Consider the following 17,583-nt stretch of genomic DNA (forward strand, 5'->3'; position numbering starts at 1 on the left):
CTTTCTTTCTTTCTTTCTTTCTTTCTTTCTTTCTTTCTTTCTTTCTTCCTACCTTCCTCTCTCCCTTCCTTCCTGCCTTCCCCTCTCTCCCTCTTTCTCTTCCTTCCTTCCCCTCCCTCCCGCTCTCTCTCTTTCTTTCTTCCTTCCTTCCTCCCTTCCTTCCTTCCTGTCTTCCCCTCCCTCCCTCTTTTCCTTCCTTCCTTCCTTTCCTTCCTTCCTTCCTTCCTCTCTTTCTCTCTTTCTTTTCCTTCCTTCTCTTTTTCTTTCTTTCCTTCTTTCTTTCTTCCCTCCCTCCCTTCCTCCCTCCCTCCCCTCCAGTCTCTCCTTCCTGCCTTTCTTCCCCGCTCCCCTCTCCTTCCCTCTCTTCCCTCCCCCCCACCCCCCCCATCCTCTCCTTTCCTCTCCTCTTCTCTCCTCTTCTCTTTCTTTCACAGGGTCTTACTCCGTCACCCAGACTGGAATACAGTGGTGCAGTCATGACTCACTGCGGTCTCAACCTCCTAGGCTCAAGTAATCCTCCTGCCTCAGCCTCCTGAGTAGCAGGGACTACAGGTGTACATCAGAGCGCCTGGCTAATTCTTGTATTTTTTGTAGAGACGGGGGTCTCGCTATATTGCCCAGGCTTGTCGTAATCTCCTGGGCTCAAGCAATCTGGCCACCTCAGCCTCCCTAAGTGCTCGTGTTACAGGCATGAGCCACTGTGCCCAGACTAGGATATTTTCAGTGCTCTCATTCTGTGATATTCTTCTGGTTTCCCCTCTTTGCATCTTTGCATCTATTCATAGTCACCTTTTCTCTTTGAGGCCAAACATATTTCTCTATTATGCCTGTTCCCTTTCACAAACTCCTTTCCTCATTTGTCCTATTTCTCCTTATTCTCCCCTTTCTAAGCTGCAGTGTCTTCTTTTACTCTGATCCTTCTATTAACCACTTGGGTTCCCCTTCTTTTGTCATGTCCTTCTGTTCACTTTCAACATTTGGCCTGTTTTTTTTTTTTTTTTTCCCATCCTCTTCCTCCATTTTGTCTTTCCTCTTTTTTTACTTCCTTCTATGTGAGCTAGTTCCCATTAGTTATGCTTAAAGTTGACCATAGAAAGCTATTAATTATTCTGTTCATTATTACTTCTTTTGTCTTTTGGTGATTTACTTTCTATCTTTAACAGTGACTATTGCAAAACTCTAGCAGTGTTTTTGCAGCTTTGAGATGTTTGTATGGTTTCCACCAGCTTCCCCCCCAGAGGAATTCACAAATGAACCACCAGTATATTTTGTTATTCTAATTAACACATAGCTCTTCGGCTGTGGGGTTCATTAGCACCATTGTTAATCTGTCTTCAGTATGCCATTAACAAACCGTAGAAGGGGTTGACATGAACTAGCTATTCCTTTTTGGCTTGTAAGACACGTGTGGAACAGGTTCATTATTTCTTCCATTTCCATTCTAAATATTAATTTTGTGTTTTTATTCTATTTTGGCTTTTCATAGTATTGCATACATATTAATATGCTAAATAAACTGAAACAAAGTTTTAAAAAGAAACATTTGGAAATTCATGTTCAGTGATTTATTATTCCCATCTTAGCCTGTTATTCCCAGTTTATTCCCAGCTTAGCACCTTTGCAATGCTATGATGGTCACAATGATTATTGAGTGCCTTTAATACAATATACCTTAAACCTCGGAAGCCCTTATGAAGTAAACGAGGCAGTATGGACCACCTGTTTAAAACACTGCTGTTGGAACCAAAGATTTGTGTCTGAGGCTTGATTTAGCCTTTTGTTATTTGTGAGATCTTGAGCAAGTTACTTAACCTCTCTCATTGTTAATGTGGGAATTATAATAATACTTAAACAATTGTGAAAATTAAATGAGATCCTATATGTTAAACGCTTATCATAATATATTTTGATAAAGTTAGTAATACAAATAGTAACTTACATGTTTTTATCTGCTAACTACAGCCCATTAAGTGATTTGATTAATTTAGCCTTCATTGAACAAGCATTTACTGAATGATCGCTATGCAGAAAGCACTCTTTGACTGTACAGAGCACAAGTTTCTGGGCCCAAAAATTGATGCATGAAAAACACTACTTTTCAGTCCCTTAATATGTGTAATAATACCTACTCCTGGGATAGTTATGAACATCAAATTTAATAAGAAACTCTATATTTAAAGTTCTTACTATAGTGTCTCATACAGAATAGACTCTCAAAAAATTATGGCTGCAATAAATAATAACAGTAATTGTAGAAAAAGATGAGAACATGATTGAAGACATACATGGTCCCTGCTCTCAGTGACACAAGAATGTGAGTAAATAGTAGCAATTCAGCATACCTGTAGTATGTCCTACAGAGATGAGTACAGCTGACACCTGGATTGCAGGGACATTGAAGACTTCAGGGGAAGGAGACTCTTGCCTGGGTGGAGAGGTGGTGTGTGGGCAGGCAGGTGGCAGCTTTTCCTAGTGATGAGCTACAGGTGAGAACAGAAGAAGCCTCCTAGGTAGGGGTGAGATTGTGGAGGGCACTGTGATACTGTAGGAACATGGACTTGGGTCTCTACACAGTGGGGAACTGCTCTGTTGGCCAGGTGGTATTAGATTGGAGGATGGTAATACTGGAGGCAAGGAGATCAGTGAGAAGATTCTAGCAAAATCCAGGGGGGAGTGAGAAGAGCTTGGATTAAGGCAGTGGCAGTGGGAATGGAAACTAAAGATAAAATATATTCAAAGTATTTAAGGTGGTTCAGTTACAAACTAAATATTAGAAGTCTAGGATGACTGTTAGGCCTATGGCATGGTCTGGGGTAATATTAAGGCTGTTGTCTGTCATAGGAATCAGGGACAGATGGAGCTATGTGTTAAGGAATTGGATATATGAACCATATGACTGGGAATCAGGGCAGGGATCTCAGAGTAGGAGACGTGGGAATCATCACCACTAGATTCTGGGAAGTCATCCCGGAAGGAATAGGAGAGAAAAGACCACAAATAGAACCATAAAGGTACAGATACTAAGGGTATTGAAGTGGTAGGCAGATGAAGAAGCAGGGAAGAAAACTGGGAAGGACTGGTAGAAGTAGGAGGAGAAAGAAGACCTATATGATACGGAAGCCAAGAGTCTCAAGAACATGATGACCGGGTGCAGTGGCTCATGCCTGAAATCCTGACACTTTGGGAGCCAGAGGCAGGAGGATAGCTTGAGGCCAGAGTTTGAGACCAGTCTGGGTAACATAGTGAGACCCCATTTCTATAAAAGATTTTTTTTTTTTTAATTAGCCGATGGATCATAGTGGTATGCACCTCTAGTCCCAGCTACTTGGGAGGCTGAGGCAAAAGGATCACTTGAACCCAGGAGTTTGAGGCTGCAGTGAGCTATGATCATGCCACTGCACTCCAGTCTGGGTGACAGAGAAATACCTTGTCTCAAAAGAAAAAGAAAAAAAAAAAAAGAAGAAGAAGATGGGAATGAGTTACGCTACAAATAGGTTAAGTGGGAAGAGGTCTAAAAAGTGCTCCTTCATTTTGCCTGTTTGAGGGTCATTGGAGACATTGGCCCATGTGGTTTTTATGAGATGGGTGAACAGGAGGCTAAGTGAAGTTGAAGACTAGTTGGGAGCCGAGGAAAGGAGAACTAAGGCATAAAAAACAAACAACTCTAGAGAAGATTGGTTATTAAAGGAAACTCTAGTTTATAGCTAAAGGAACCTGCAGAACTGAAGAGAGCCTCTGTAGGACAGAAGAGTCTGACACATTTATATAGCTGGAGTGGGAACAGTAGAGAGTGGTGGGTTCAAAACACAGATGAAGGCCGGGCACGGTGGCTCAAGCCTGTAATCCCAGCACTTTGGGAGGCCGAGACGGGCGGATCACGAGGTCAGGAGATCGAGACCATCCTGGCTAACACGGTGAAACCCTGTCTCTACTAAAAACACAAAAAACTAGCCGGGCGAGGTGGCGGGCGCCTGTAGTCCCAGCTACTCCGGAGGCTGAGGCAGGAGAATGGTGTAAACCCGGGAAGCGGAGCTTGCAGTGAGCTGAGATCCGGCCACTGCACTCCAGCCTGGGCGACAGAGCAAGACTCCGTCTCCAAAAAAAAAAAACAAAACAAAAACAAAACACAGATGAAAGGGGGCAAGAATGGTCCCTGAGGAAAGAGAAGGGGGTGGGACCCTGAGTAGAGAGAAGGCACAGTATTCCTCTAAGACCTGAGTGAGAAGCATTAGGACAGGTGCTCCTAGGAAGCTGAGAGGCTTAACATCTGAGAGCTTCCACTTTGTCTCAGAAGTAGAAGAGAATGGCATTAGTGGAGAGAAGAGGGCAAAGGAGTTGAGACACTGCACAGCTTGAGAGTAATGGAGAGCTGGGTTAGTCAAGAAGGGGAATTGAAAACGGGGTGATGAAGAACGGGAGACTGTTTCATAGCAAAGAGGCCCAGCTGAAAGTCCGCTTTACAGGGACTCCAGGATGCAGGGTTGTGGGGTCTTCTCCAGCCCACTCAGCAGCTAGGGGGCAGAAGAGGTGTATTCATTCATTCAAGCCATGTTTGAGCACTCACTATGTGTGAGCCACTGTTTGCCTCCTTCACACTTAGGCTTCAGCCATCCTGAACCTTCATCGTTCTCTCAATAGGCCATGCTTGCTTTTCCCTTTGGGATTTTGTACATGCTGCCCCTTTTGCCTGTAATACTATTTCTTGGCTCACTCTTCAGCCTTATCTTCCCTTTGGCCAGAGTAACTCACAATTTGGGTCTCAATTGAATTGCTCTCGAGCCCTAGGAAGATTTTGCTAACCTCTTACTCCACCCTGGTACTGACATACAATGGGGGCCCTGCTCATAGTCAGCAGACACTGCTTATCTCTATTATATTATTTATCAAATCCAAAAATTGTTTGCATACTTGTCTGTCTCCCAGACTGAACTGTAAATCCCTTATCGACAGGCACCATATCTGTTCACTGATTCACTATGTCTTATCCATTGAGCCAAGCATAGTGGCTGGCATGTGCTGGGTATTCTATAGAGATTTTTTTTCCCCTGATGAATGATGAACATGACACAGTCCTGCCTCAATGCAGCAGTTGATTGTGAACTTGATTCTGATTTGTATATGGATGGGGTAGTTGTAACCAGGGGACAAGGATCAGAGACTTGAAGATAAAGAGAAATTGAAATTGCCTATGGGACCAGGTGTGGTGGCTCGTGCCTGTAGTCCCAGCACTTTGGAAGTGGGCTGATCGTTTGAGCCCAGGAGTTTGAGATCAGCCTGGGCAACATGGTGAAACCCTGCCTCTATTTAAAAAATGATAAAAATTAGCCAGGCATGGTGGCACATGCCTGTAGACCCATCTATTTTGGAGGCTGAGGTGGGAGGATGGCTTGAGCCTGGGAGGTTGAGGCTTTGAGCTGAGATCACAACACTACATTTCAGCCCAGGTGACAGAGCAAGACCATGTCTTAAAAAAGAAAAAGGAAAAAGAAATTGCCCATGGGCTACCCAGTAGGGAAGGGAGTATAGTTAGACGGGAACAGATAGACTCTGAGAAAGGTGTCTATCTGTGAACAGACTGGAGATTTTGTTGTGGTCAGTGAACAAGTTCAACAGGTGCTAGACAGGTTGAAGGATAAGCAGTTGTGGGATTAGAGTGGAACACTGGGGTCTGAGGTTTCCAGGGTGGAGGAGTTTAGCATGGTGACTAGGTCCAGGGCATGGCCGTGAGAGTAAGCTGTCCGGAGCTGAGGCAGTAAAGAATTGTGCGTGTGTGCATGTGCTGGGAATAGGGTGTTGGATGGCCATCCATAGGGATTCTGAAGCCACTCAAGGTAGTGACAGGAGCTTGAAAATGACCAAAGATCAGAAGGAGAAGACATGATACTGCCAAATGTCAGGAACCTCAGGAGGTGTGAGGAGGTTACTGTGCAGAGTGCTGCCTTCCCCAAGGAGAAATGGTGACAGTGTTGCTCATCTCCATGTCAGTGGCTACTTTGAAAAATAAGTGTCCACCTGCTAGAAGTGAAGATGCAGTGTCTTCATATTTCCAGGAAATGGATGAACTTCAGAGGGCTAGGTGGAAAGTTAGGAGGGAAGGCAACATTCCTTCCCGGCCTTATGTAATAAATTAGAACTTCATTTAGAAAAGTAAATGTGTTTTGCCCATTTTGTGAACAGGCTGAGTGGCATAGATGAGTGAAACATTAAGATGCGGAATTTCTGACTTCATCAATTGGTAGTAACAAAAATCGTCGTCTACTGGGAACACTGTGTTGCACATACTGTGCTGTGAGTTTTATATCCATTTTTTTCCTTTCTCCAAAAATATTAAAAAAAGGTACAGGGAAGGAATGACTTTCCCTCTACTCTCCTGGCTTTTATAGCTGGGTCTATAAAATAAACTGACAACAGGTAGATTAACAGGAGAAAAGGTATTATACATGTATTAAGTTTTAATAAATTTGTAATGTTTGTGGGGGACATTGCAGGAAAAAATAAAAGTGAATAATCAAAAAAGCAGTGAGATTTGAGATGTTATGTACCATCTCAATAGGAGAAGGGGAGAAGGGATGCAGGTCGCTTAGGGGAGAGTAAATGCTTTTTAGGGAAGGAATAGTTTCTTAGAAAAACAGACACGAGGCATGAGAGTTTGTGACAAAGTCCGTCTGAGTGTGACATTGACTTCTGGTCTCCTCTCCTGAGTGGGTAAAAGTCATTCTTCCGTGTTTGATGAAACCACCAGTGGGGAGGATTTGAGGACAACTGAGTTTCTTTTGGAGGATCTGCCTTTAGGCAGCTAAAGGGAGTTCAGAAAGAGCTTTTCCCTGCGTTTGCTGTTTTTCAAGTGCCTTCAGCTCAAAATAATCAATATACCAATGTGGCATATTTTAGAGCGACACGTCCTGAACTTCTTCAAAGGTAATAACATTTCCTATTTATAGCTGAAAACCACGAGGCTCAGTGAAAACTTTACCTCCCCAAAGTCACACATCCAAAATGGCAGGGCTGGGGTTCAAGCCACGCCTGCCCAATTCTGAAGCCATGTGCTGCCTGCCCGTTGGTGGTATTTACTTCCCTGAATCAGTGGAAACTTGCCAGGAAAGAAACTCTTTATAATAGCACAAGCCTACATGTGTATGTCGTCAGTACCTACAGCCGGAGCAGCACTGTTGATTCCTGAATTCATATAGAGGACTTAGAAAAAGGGTATTTTGCCATTGTAGTCCATATGCTAGTCATGGTTATTTATGTCGGTGTGACTGATGTGATCACTATGTTTTGTGTCCTCATGTTGATGTCAGTGTCAATGCGTTGGTCATTATGGAGCTGAAAGCAGCACAAACATGATACTGACCTACCTGTTATCTCTTTGTCTGTCATTGTTGGAGGAAGGGCGTGTCAGGGTGCCATTGGTCCATGTGATGTCTATAGACCAAGGGCCAACCTTCTTATGAAAATGATCATCACCTTTTTAATAATCTTGTACATTTTATAAATCTAGCAACATTGACTAACAGGAAGTGAACTGAAGGACCTGTTTTCTCCAGCAAGAATACCAGATTTAGAGAAATAATTGCCTTAATTTGATGTAACTATCCTTTAGGGTGTGGGTAAGCAGTCAAATGCAGTGGTTAGGGCAGTTTTGGAGAATTGCCCTGGGACTGGACAGATTGGGATTTTCATTCCAGCTCTGTCACATACTATCTGTTTAGTTTCAGGCAAGTTAAACTCCAAACCCTAATTTTTCCGTCTGTAAAGTGGAGATAAGAGTACCTATCTCAGTGTTGTCCAAAGGATTCAATGAGTTCATCCATTGAGAGCTGTTAGTGCAGTGTCTGGAATAGAGAACCACTCAATACCACCACTGACACTACTGTTTTACCGCTACAGTGTTCACTCAACTTTGAATACCTAATGCAAGTGACCACCTGAAAAAATCAGTGCCAATGAAAACATTGATTTGGCAGATAGTTATTTAATTATATGTAATACGTATATGTTATCAACACAGAATTTTTTGGGGGCTTGGTAAATTTTGGAGGGCTCAGCTCCTGGGTATAAAATATACTAAATAAGTGCTGGATATGACAAGATAGATTGTTTCTTTCCTAATGAGAGTCTTTTCTTTGTCTACCTTTCTGGGTGTTTTACAGGAGGAATTTGACGGGGTCCTGAGAGAGGAGGCCGTGGCCGAAGCACTCCATCACTTGGGGCGCTCAGGCTCTGGGACTGAGCAAGTCTACCTCAATCTGACTTTGTCAGTGAGTATGACAAAATCTCCATTGGCTGGCTACAGCTTGACGCTGGCTAGACCATATTGATTTTCTTCAGTACTCATAGCTTTTGTGATGGCAGAAAGAGCCTCGCATTTGACGGAGACTGTTGATAAGAGATATTTACGTAAATATTAGACTCCAAAGGGCTCTGACCAATCCAGTAATCAGCCCCCCAAATTTCCTAGTTTTCATTCTCTTCACGCTCTATTTCTTTCATCTTAAGTAGTCTATATTATAGTAATCAATGCTTTCTTTCCAGGAGGTTGAATTTGATTCTGTAAAACCAATCAAAGACTCTAAGAATTTTCTCTCTGATCAGTGGAAGAAGCACTAAACTTTATATCTGAATCCAACGGAACAAAGTATTTTGATATTGACTTTCCCCACTAAGTATGTCAAGAAATAAGAGGCTTTGAGCTATATCTTACTTTCCAAAAGATACCTATCATTAAAGGAAAAAATCTATTATTATTCATCAGTTTTTAAGATTTCAGTACTCGTCATAGAGTAGCACAAAATCTTGGCTTCAATTTTATCAGAAGAGAGGCTGTAAGAGCAAACTACTGGGAATACTTGCTTCTTTCCTCATTTTGTTTCTCTGTAGTCCTAGGAAAACAATTTAAGTCGTTTTGCCTCCTTATATTATAAAGCATTAAGTATTCATTGGAGATCCACAGAGTAAATTTAGGTACATATGAGAAAAAAAAAAAAAAAAAAAAAAAACGTGCATTGAAATTTTACCATGGCACCATGATTTGGCGAAAGGGTATATATAATTCACTGTAAGCCTATTCTATCTTGGATTTGAATGAGTAAGCTATGCAAGAAATGTTAAGCTGTTTTCACCTTTGCTAGTTCCATGGGCATGTCCTTCAAGGTCAGCATATTAAAACAGTAATCTTCTTCTATTTTCACTTTATAACATTTTATGGATGACTCAGCCAGTCAGGCAATAACATACAGGGAGCACCCTGTATGCATTGCACTGTGTTCGATGCTGGAATATGGTATATAATTCCAGCAGCCAATGCATCCCCACACAAGCCCCTTTCAATCAATATTCTACTTATGTAGGTACTGCTATGCCTTAAATTGATCTACCCCAAAAAGCAATCCTTTAAATCTTATTTCAGCTGGATGGACTGAAGCTTAATTTATTTTGCCACTGACCTCCTTACATTTGAGATATTACACGTTGAATTACTTTGACTTAATAACCTGTCTTACTGAATACACTTTCTTAGAGTTGCCTGGTTTGGTGATTTTCTTTTTTTCCTTTATGTCTTACTTATGTTACGTGTTATTTTTTTACTTTCTCTTATTACTTGTGTACATATCTTCTCTTCTACCAAAGTCGTAAGTTTCTTAAGGGCACAGTATAGCTCTTTTCCATCATTGTATTTCTCATCATGCCAAGCACAATGCCTTATACATAGTAAATATTCAGTAAGTGTTTATTTATTATTACTGTTCTAGCGGCCTTTATTAAGCAATCACCATTATTCTATATGAGAACCTGCTTGTAATGACTCTTCATTGGTTTGCTTTTTTTCTGACTCTGACATCACGACATAAAACAGTCATAGGAGTCTTTGTTCCACTCAACCGAATTCCCCTCAACCTCACTTGAAGTTGACTAGAATCAAGATTTCCTGAAAAGAATTTTGGACAAGGATTCGAGACTTAGATACTGCTTCTCTATCACTAACTTGCTGTGTGATTTCAGGCTATTAACATACCTCTCTGTACCTCACACCCCTCACCTGTAAATTGGGAGTAAGCTGCCCTACAGATTTCACAGCTGTGTTTGATCAGATGCGATTATTGTGAAAGAGCTTTGAAAATGAACCCGGTGAAAGTGTAGGTAGTATTGTTATTAATGATCTCCTGATGAGCTGTGAACTCTCTTTAAAACTTCATTTAAATTTTTTTTCTTTTCTTCTACTAGATAAAGGCCTTGTCTTTATTGCTATTGTGTGATTTATTAAAAGAAAAAAAAAAAAGACTCTGTTCTAACGGTCTCCATGAACACTGCTTTAAATTGGCCTTTTGTGTTGTATTTGTTTTTGCTAACAACACTAATATTACTAAGCTATTATTTTCTTCAAAGGAAGGGCCTTTTTTTTTTTTAATGGCATCTGTTTTGAGATCCTATTAGTAGCAGGCTTCAGATTTTGTTCTCTCCCTTCTTCTATACTTGTGAAAGAAATTCTGGATTTCTTTCCATCAACAGTTATTGCAAGAAGGCTGAGTAGTAACCTGATAAAGCAACATTAAAGTCTTTTACCTTTTATTTTCTCAGGGTTGTAATTTAATTGATGTTAGCATTCTCTGTGGATATGTTCACCTACAGAAGTTGGATCTTTCAGTGAATAAAATTGAAGGTATGTAATTGTCATTCTAGATTGATCACTGAATTTTCTGAAAACTTAAATGTTGCAGTATGTAATACGGTTTAATAATACCAAACTTGATATAACTAATTTGTGTATCAATTTACATATTGATCCTTTGCTTTCCATGCAAGAAAGGCACCGACAACTGATGAGAGAGAAAAAGGCACAGATCTGCAATATTATGATGTGGCTGAGATGCAATCAATGATATTTAAGACTAGGAGATGGAATGTTGGTTTTATTTTTTCCTTTTAAGAGATTGATCATTACTTCTTCAATGCTCCCTGAATATTTAATGATTTCTTTTCTTTTCCTTTGTTAGTTACTCAGTGCAGATGAATTAGTCTTTTTTTTCTTTAATGGATTATTTTCTTTATTTTGCTTTTGCATTTATATTCTATTACATTCCTTATTTTGCATTTTTAAAATCTTATTTTTTAAATTAAAAAAAAAAATTTTTTTTAGATGGAGTCTCACTCTGTTGCCCAGGCTGGAGTGCAGTGGCATGATCACAGCTCTCTGCAACCTCCACCTCCTAGGTTCAAGTGATTCTCCTGCCTCAGCCTCCGGAGTAGCTGGGATTACAGGCATGCACCGCCACGCCTGGCTAATTTTTTGTATTTCTAGTAGAGTTAGGGTTTCGCCATGTTGGCCAGGATGGTCTTGAACTCCTGACCTCATGTGATCTGCCTAACTCAGCCTCCCAAAGCTCTGGGATTACAGGCATTAGCCGTCACACCCAGCCATCTTATTTTTGAGACAGGGTCTTGCTCTATCACCTCGGCTGGAGTGCAGTGGTGTGATCACGGCTCACACAGCCTTGACATCCCCGGCTCAATCAATTCTCCCACCTCAGCCTCCTGAGTAGCTAGGACTACAGACATGCCACCATGCCCAATTTTTTGTATTGATTGTAGACATGGGGTTTCACCGTGTTGCCCGGGCTGGTCTCGAACTCCTGGGCTCAAGCGATCTGCCTGCCTTGGCTTCCCAAAGTGCTGGGATTATAGGTGTGAGCCACTGTGCCTGGGCCTACATTTTGTGTTTTAAATCTGTTAGCTCTTTTATCCTTATTATTGAGCACCAGGGATTCACAGATACATATTTTTCATTATTTTTTTGCTGTCTTTATTTAGTTGATTCTTTCAACTCTAACTCCACCATTTGTAGTTCTATATAATATATTTGTTATGACACCTTGTTCACATTTAATGAAATTAGTCCTACCATTGTCAAATTTTCTTCAAAGCTTGATCCTTGTTTGTATTTTTCTGATCTTATTTGAAGTTGACAGTGTACAATGTTTTTCTTTAGATTTCTAGGGAAGTGAGCAAATCATTGCTTCTGACCTGCTTTCTTCACTGATAATCTTTCTGCTTGCTTCTTTTGCCTGCCTTTTTTATGACAAATAAATGTTGCTGATATGTTTTCTCTGTTTGATTTTGGGTTTATTTTCCCCCTTCTAGGACCCTAATAATTAAAGTCCACTTTTTAACGATTAAGAAATATTCTAGCTCGTTTTCATTCTTAAAATGCTACTGTTTTTGAAAGACTTTTAATTATTTTTTTTTCCAGTTTTCTAAAGCTTTATTATGGAAAGTTACAAATATGTGCATAAATAGAATTTTGGAATGAATATTTGGGTTCAACAATTATCAGTCCATCTATATACCTCCCTGCCCCGCTTCCCCAGGGTTATTTTAAAGCAAATCTCAGATGGTCATCTCATCAGAAGGCCTTTTCTAGTGTTTCTGGCAGGAGCACTTGGCCTACGCCATACCTCCGAGGTTGTTTCCGTTTGCCCGGTAGGAAATCGCGGAGTGGTGGGGGCCTTGCCAATGCTCAGTGCTGACAACAGGAGCAGGGAGCCCACGGTTATGCTCCAGGCGTTCCTCTTCAGCCAGATCAGTACTCATGAACCTTAGATGGCACATTTCATTAGTTCATCAACTGTTTAAAAGCCTCCCGTGTGTAAGGTACAGCGTATTTTTCTTTTTGTGATGACAGCCTCACTGGTCTCCTGGTGTAGGCCAAACTTCAGACTGCGTCCGAATCACCTGGCAGCCCTGATAACACAGATTTCTGGGCCCCACTCTCAGGGTTTCTGATTCGGTAGGTTTGGGGCGGGGCCTGGGAATTTGCATTTCGAACAAGCTCCTGGATGAGGCTGATGCTGCTGGTCCGGGACCACACGCTGAGAATCGGTGATGGATACACAAGGAGCTCCTGCCCTCTGGTGGGCAAGGAGGTCACTGCATTGATAGGGACAACAGGCCAGCTCAAGTTCAAAGTCCAGCAACCCAGACCAGGGACTTTTTTCTGTCTTGATATGAAAACACTGGCTATCTACAGTGTGTGAAATGCGCTCACCATCTCTTTGTCTCTAGCTAAGTACTAACTGCTGCCTCTGCTTCAAGAAAGATCTCCATTTACCTGTCCACAGAAAGATCATCTTTCAGGAGGGTCTGGGTGTCCTGTGAAGTTAGTAGAGTTGAGACCACTACTGGCAGACATGTAGCTGAGCTCAGCGTGGACAAATTGATACCAATTGGAAAGCAATCACAGTTTCTCCTTAGGTTTCCTCAAAGAGTTCTTCCTTGATTTGCTGATTCATTTCCAACAAAGTGTTAATGTCTCAAAGTACTGTCTCTCCTAGAACTACTTACATTTGGTAAGGAAGGGCATGATTTCATCCAGAGAAATAACATAGAAATTGGGGGTAATTTTCTGGCTTCAGTGACTATTGAGAAGGGAAGATACCAGGAGGTCCCTTACACAGCGTGTCCCATCCATCTCAGGGCAGGGCCCCAGCTACTCCAGACTGGCTTCCTTCCCCAGATCTGCATGTGTCTGTGCCACCTGGAGAAAGGTAGAAGCACTTTGCTTGGCTTTGGGTGAGGAGGCTTCACTGTTCCACTAGAGGCCGTCCCCAGGGGGTTGTAATAGCGCATACTGTGATCTAGAACGAGGAGAGAGAGGGAAATGCTAGTATTGTTGCCATTTTCAGGCGGAGAAAGGACTTATTGGTAGAGACAGGGCCATAAATAACCCTTACTGTGTGACCCTTTCTGATTCCTTCCCTAATTCATTCCGCTACCTCTGTGTCTGCTGTAAAGTCATAGAGAAATGTAAAACAATCGTTCATATCTTTTATCTTTTATATGTAATTCCATTAGCAGTATCCTTTATTAGCACAGTAGTCGTTTACTTAGTATTCAAGATTCAAAGTGTGTGCTTGGGATAAAATGCAAAACTCGGATGTGCATTTGATCCAATCCAGAGTCAAAAATCAAATAACAGCAATGAGTTAAATCACTTCAAATACTTAATGCGATCTGGTGCTAAATCCAACTGAAACAAAATTTAATTTACAACAAAGAGAGTTTCTGAATTGTGGCATTTCCACTCTTTATGAAAAGATCTAATTTAGTTATTTAGGGGCTAATTATCAAGAGGATTATCAAGGCTTTTCCTTCTCATCCTTTTCTCAAAGGCTGGCAAGTTTTGTAGCATTTCACTGTTAGCGGGAGAGTGAGCGGGCATGAGGAAGAGGCCACAGGGATTGGTTACTTGGCTGACCCCAAAATAGGGCATACAAGGATTGGCCACCCCTGGGGAAGAGGATTAAATTATTGACTCATCGAGAGTTTTCCACATTTTTTTTTGTATGTTTCACATACTCCTGATTTTATTCCTCTCACTCATATGGAATAATTAAGATGTCTTTGCAACTGTTATAATTTTAAAATATTCTGAGGTCATGTATACTGTTTTTAATGCCTTTGTCTTGTTATTTTATTGGCTCACCTTATTCTGTATCTGTTTCCCCCCAGATTTATCTTGTGTGAGTTGTATGCCTTATCTCCTAGAACTTAATGCTTCTCAAAATAATTTGACTACATTCTTCAATTTCAAGCCACCCAAAAACCTCAAGGTAGACTTTATGAATACATTAATTACACATGTTAAGAGGTTTGCAAAAGTGCATTAAATAAGCAAAATACCACTCAAATAGAGAATTCAGAGAGAATAAGATACAGAGGTAAGTAATGTAAGTTTCTGAAATGAAATAAAAAAGGCGACTTTGTGTATCCTTTATTTTGGAAAAGGGATATGGTCTGTCAATGTATAGGCTTTCAGCAAGCTTTGTTCAAACCTAGTGTTCAAACCAACGAACTTTCCTCTGGTCTCCTTTTTCCCTCATTTGCATAGTAGTTATTATTGCACTTTTTTGTTGTTACAGCAGAACAATTTTTTAAAAATATTACTTGGAACATTTTATTTAAAGAAATGCATTTTATTGTATATATTTGAGATGTATAGCATGATGTTATGGGACATATAGCAGAATAATTTATCTGAAAAATTTTATATCCGAATAATCTGTAAAAATGTCCTAGGCTCAAACTTTGCCCTTTTATTTATCCAACTTTACTTTTTAAGAAAATAATGCTTTCGGACCTCCGTTCTTGCTTCTCTGCACTTGCTTTTGCATTTCTGAAGCAGAAATAAACTACCTGTGAACAGTGGTGGATGGAATAGTTTGCTGCGCCCTAGAGCAGTGAGTCTGTTGCTTAAATGCATGCCCAAATCATCTGTGGTTCTTGTGAAAAGGGAATTCTGACCCGTTGGGTCTGGGGTGGGGCCTGAGTCTGTGATTACTAAACACCTTCCTGGTGATGTTATGCCACTGATCCATGGGTCATACTTAAGTAGCAAGGTCAGAGAGAAGTGGTTTCTACACTTTTCTGCACTTTGGAATGCCCTGGGAGAGTTTTCAGACCCACTGATGCCCAAATTCCACTGCAAGAGATTCTGATTTAAGTGGTCCAAGGTAAGGCGTGGGCTTTGGACATTTTCTTTTTGGAGATAGGTTGGAGTGCAGTGGCGCAGTCTTGTCTCACCACACCTTCAGCCTCCTGGGCTCAAGTGATCCTGTCGCCCAGGCTGGAGTGCAGTGGCACAATATTGTCTCACTCTCACCGCAACCTTGGACTCCTGGGCTCAAGTGGTCCTCTCACTTCAGCCTGAGTAGCTGAGGTGCTACTCAGGCACACGCCAAAACACCCGGCTAATTTTTTTTGGTGTTTTTTGTAGAGATGGGGGTTTCACCATGTAGCCCAGGCTGGTCTTGAACTCCTGGACTCAAACGATCCACCTGCCTCAGCCTCCCAAAGTGCTAGGATTACAGGTGTGAGCCATCACGCCTGGCCTGGCCTTTTAAAGAGACCATCAGGTGACTCTAATGTGCTGACAAATCTGGAAATGATCGCCCTGGGTTTTGTGATTAGTGTTGTTATATTGGACTCAAATATTTAATTAAAAAGTTATTTTAAGGAATGGACATCAACTATTGCCTTTTATTTATCTATTAGTTTTATTTTATTTGCAAACCAAATTAACTTAAATCCAAAATATTCTATGGAGAGTTGCACAAATATGAAAATCCGTTTGAAATCAAGAAACAGACATTCCCTTACACTGATGAGAGACCTTAATTTTCAATTTTTCTTCTATTTTATATCATTCCGTTATCAATAGCACACTTTTTCCCTTTGAAATTGTAGTTTTTGCCAGGGTGACATTCCTTTGTGCAGATAAGCTGTACTAGGTGCCTATCTGTACTCAGTGTGGGGCTGCATGGTCTTGAGGTTATCAGGAATTGAATTTGCAGAGCTGATTTGATCCTCCTTTTGCTGTTCCAGTCACCTTGCCTGAAGCCACAGGGCAGTCATTCATGGTAACAGCATGATCCCTACCCCAGGAAAAACTTTGGAGTTTCTCCCTTTCATACCCCTTCCTTGCACTCTCCCAGAAAGACCCCACAAACGAACAAAAACAAATCACAGACCCCATCTTTAAGGTTCTGAGCTCCTGGAGAATTATGAGCAAATATATTGGTCATTTTAGAGAAGTGTGTACCAAGTGCCAGGCTGTACCCTGAGGTGCTGTGAGCCACTGTGAGCTCTGTGTAGACCTGGGAAGGAATGATGGCGGCGTCCTGGTGTTTGTTTTCTTTTCTTTTCTTTTTTTTTTTTTTTGTTTTTTTTTTGAGATGGGGTCTCACTCATTGCCCAGGCTGGAGTGCAATGGCGAGATCTTGGCTCACTGCAACCTCCACCTCCCAGGTTCAAGCAATTCTTCTGCCTCAGCCTCCTGAGTAGCTGGGATTATAGGCAAGAGCCACGACACCTGGCTAATTTTGTATTTTTAGTAGAGATGGGGTTTCACCATGTTGACGAGGCTGGTCTCAAATTCCTGACCTCAGGTGATCTGCCCGCCTCAGCCTCCCAAAGTGCTGGGATTACAGGTGTGAGCTGTTACGCCTGGCCTCAGGTGTTTTCAATGTATTATTTAATCCTGCCAATAAAGCTGTGGGGCAGCTGGTACTGTCCTGATACTGAAGCAGGAAAGGTTAAGTAACTAACTTCACCTTTGCTGGGAGGTAGCGGAACTGGGATTGAACCCGCTGTCTGAGACTCCACAGCTCACATCTTTCCAGTAAGTCAGGCTCGTGTACTATCCCCCACCCTCTTGAGAAGCTCCACTTCCTTTTCATTTAATATCTATGAACCTGGTACCACCAACCAGAGAGAACATGCATTTCCTAGAGTGGGAACTTGTACGTACACTCTTTTTGTATTTATTAGAATGCTTTTGTTCTGACTAGGTGAAAAATGTTAATTTGACTTGATGGCTACTTTTTCCAAGCTCTAGGTTCCGATGGGAGTCCAAACAGTGGCACAAACCCCTTTAAGGTCTTTCAAGAAATCTGACTGGGCGCAGTGGCTCAGGCCTGTAATCCCAGCACTTGGGAGGCTGACACTTGAGATCAGGGGTTCAAGACCAGCCATGGTCAACATGGTGAAACCCCGCCTCTACTAAAAATACAAAATTTAGCCTGGCGTGGT

General features: G+C 41.5%; 1 protein-coding gene across 3 annotated transcripts in view; it reads left to right on the plus strand.

Moving 5' to 3' along the window:
- Positions 1-17,583, plus strand: part of LRGUK (leucine rich repeats and guanylate kinase domain containing) — a 130,921-nt gene that overhangs the window by 2,030 nt on the left and 111,308 nt on the right. For all 3 annotated transcript variants that reach the window (XM_023207812.3, XM_026454372.1, XM_026454373.1), the window contains exons 2-4: positions 8,154-8,261; positions 10,579-10,660; positions 14,506-14,606. In XM_023207812.3, coding sequence (XP_023063580.1) covers positions 8,154-8,261; positions 10,579-10,660; positions 14,506-14,606 — 291 coding nt within the window. The remainder of the gene's footprint in view (positions 1-8,153; positions 8,262-10,578; positions 10,661-14,505; positions 14,607-17,583) is intronic.

This window comes from Piliocolobus tephrosceles, chromosome 8 (genome assembly GCF_002776525.5).
Source record: "Piliocolobus tephrosceles isolate RC106 chromosome 8, ASM277652v3, whole genome shotgun sequence".
Classification (NCBI taxonomy): Eukaryota; Metazoa; Chordata; class Mammalia; order Primates; family Cercopithecidae; genus Piliocolobus; species Piliocolobus tephrosceles.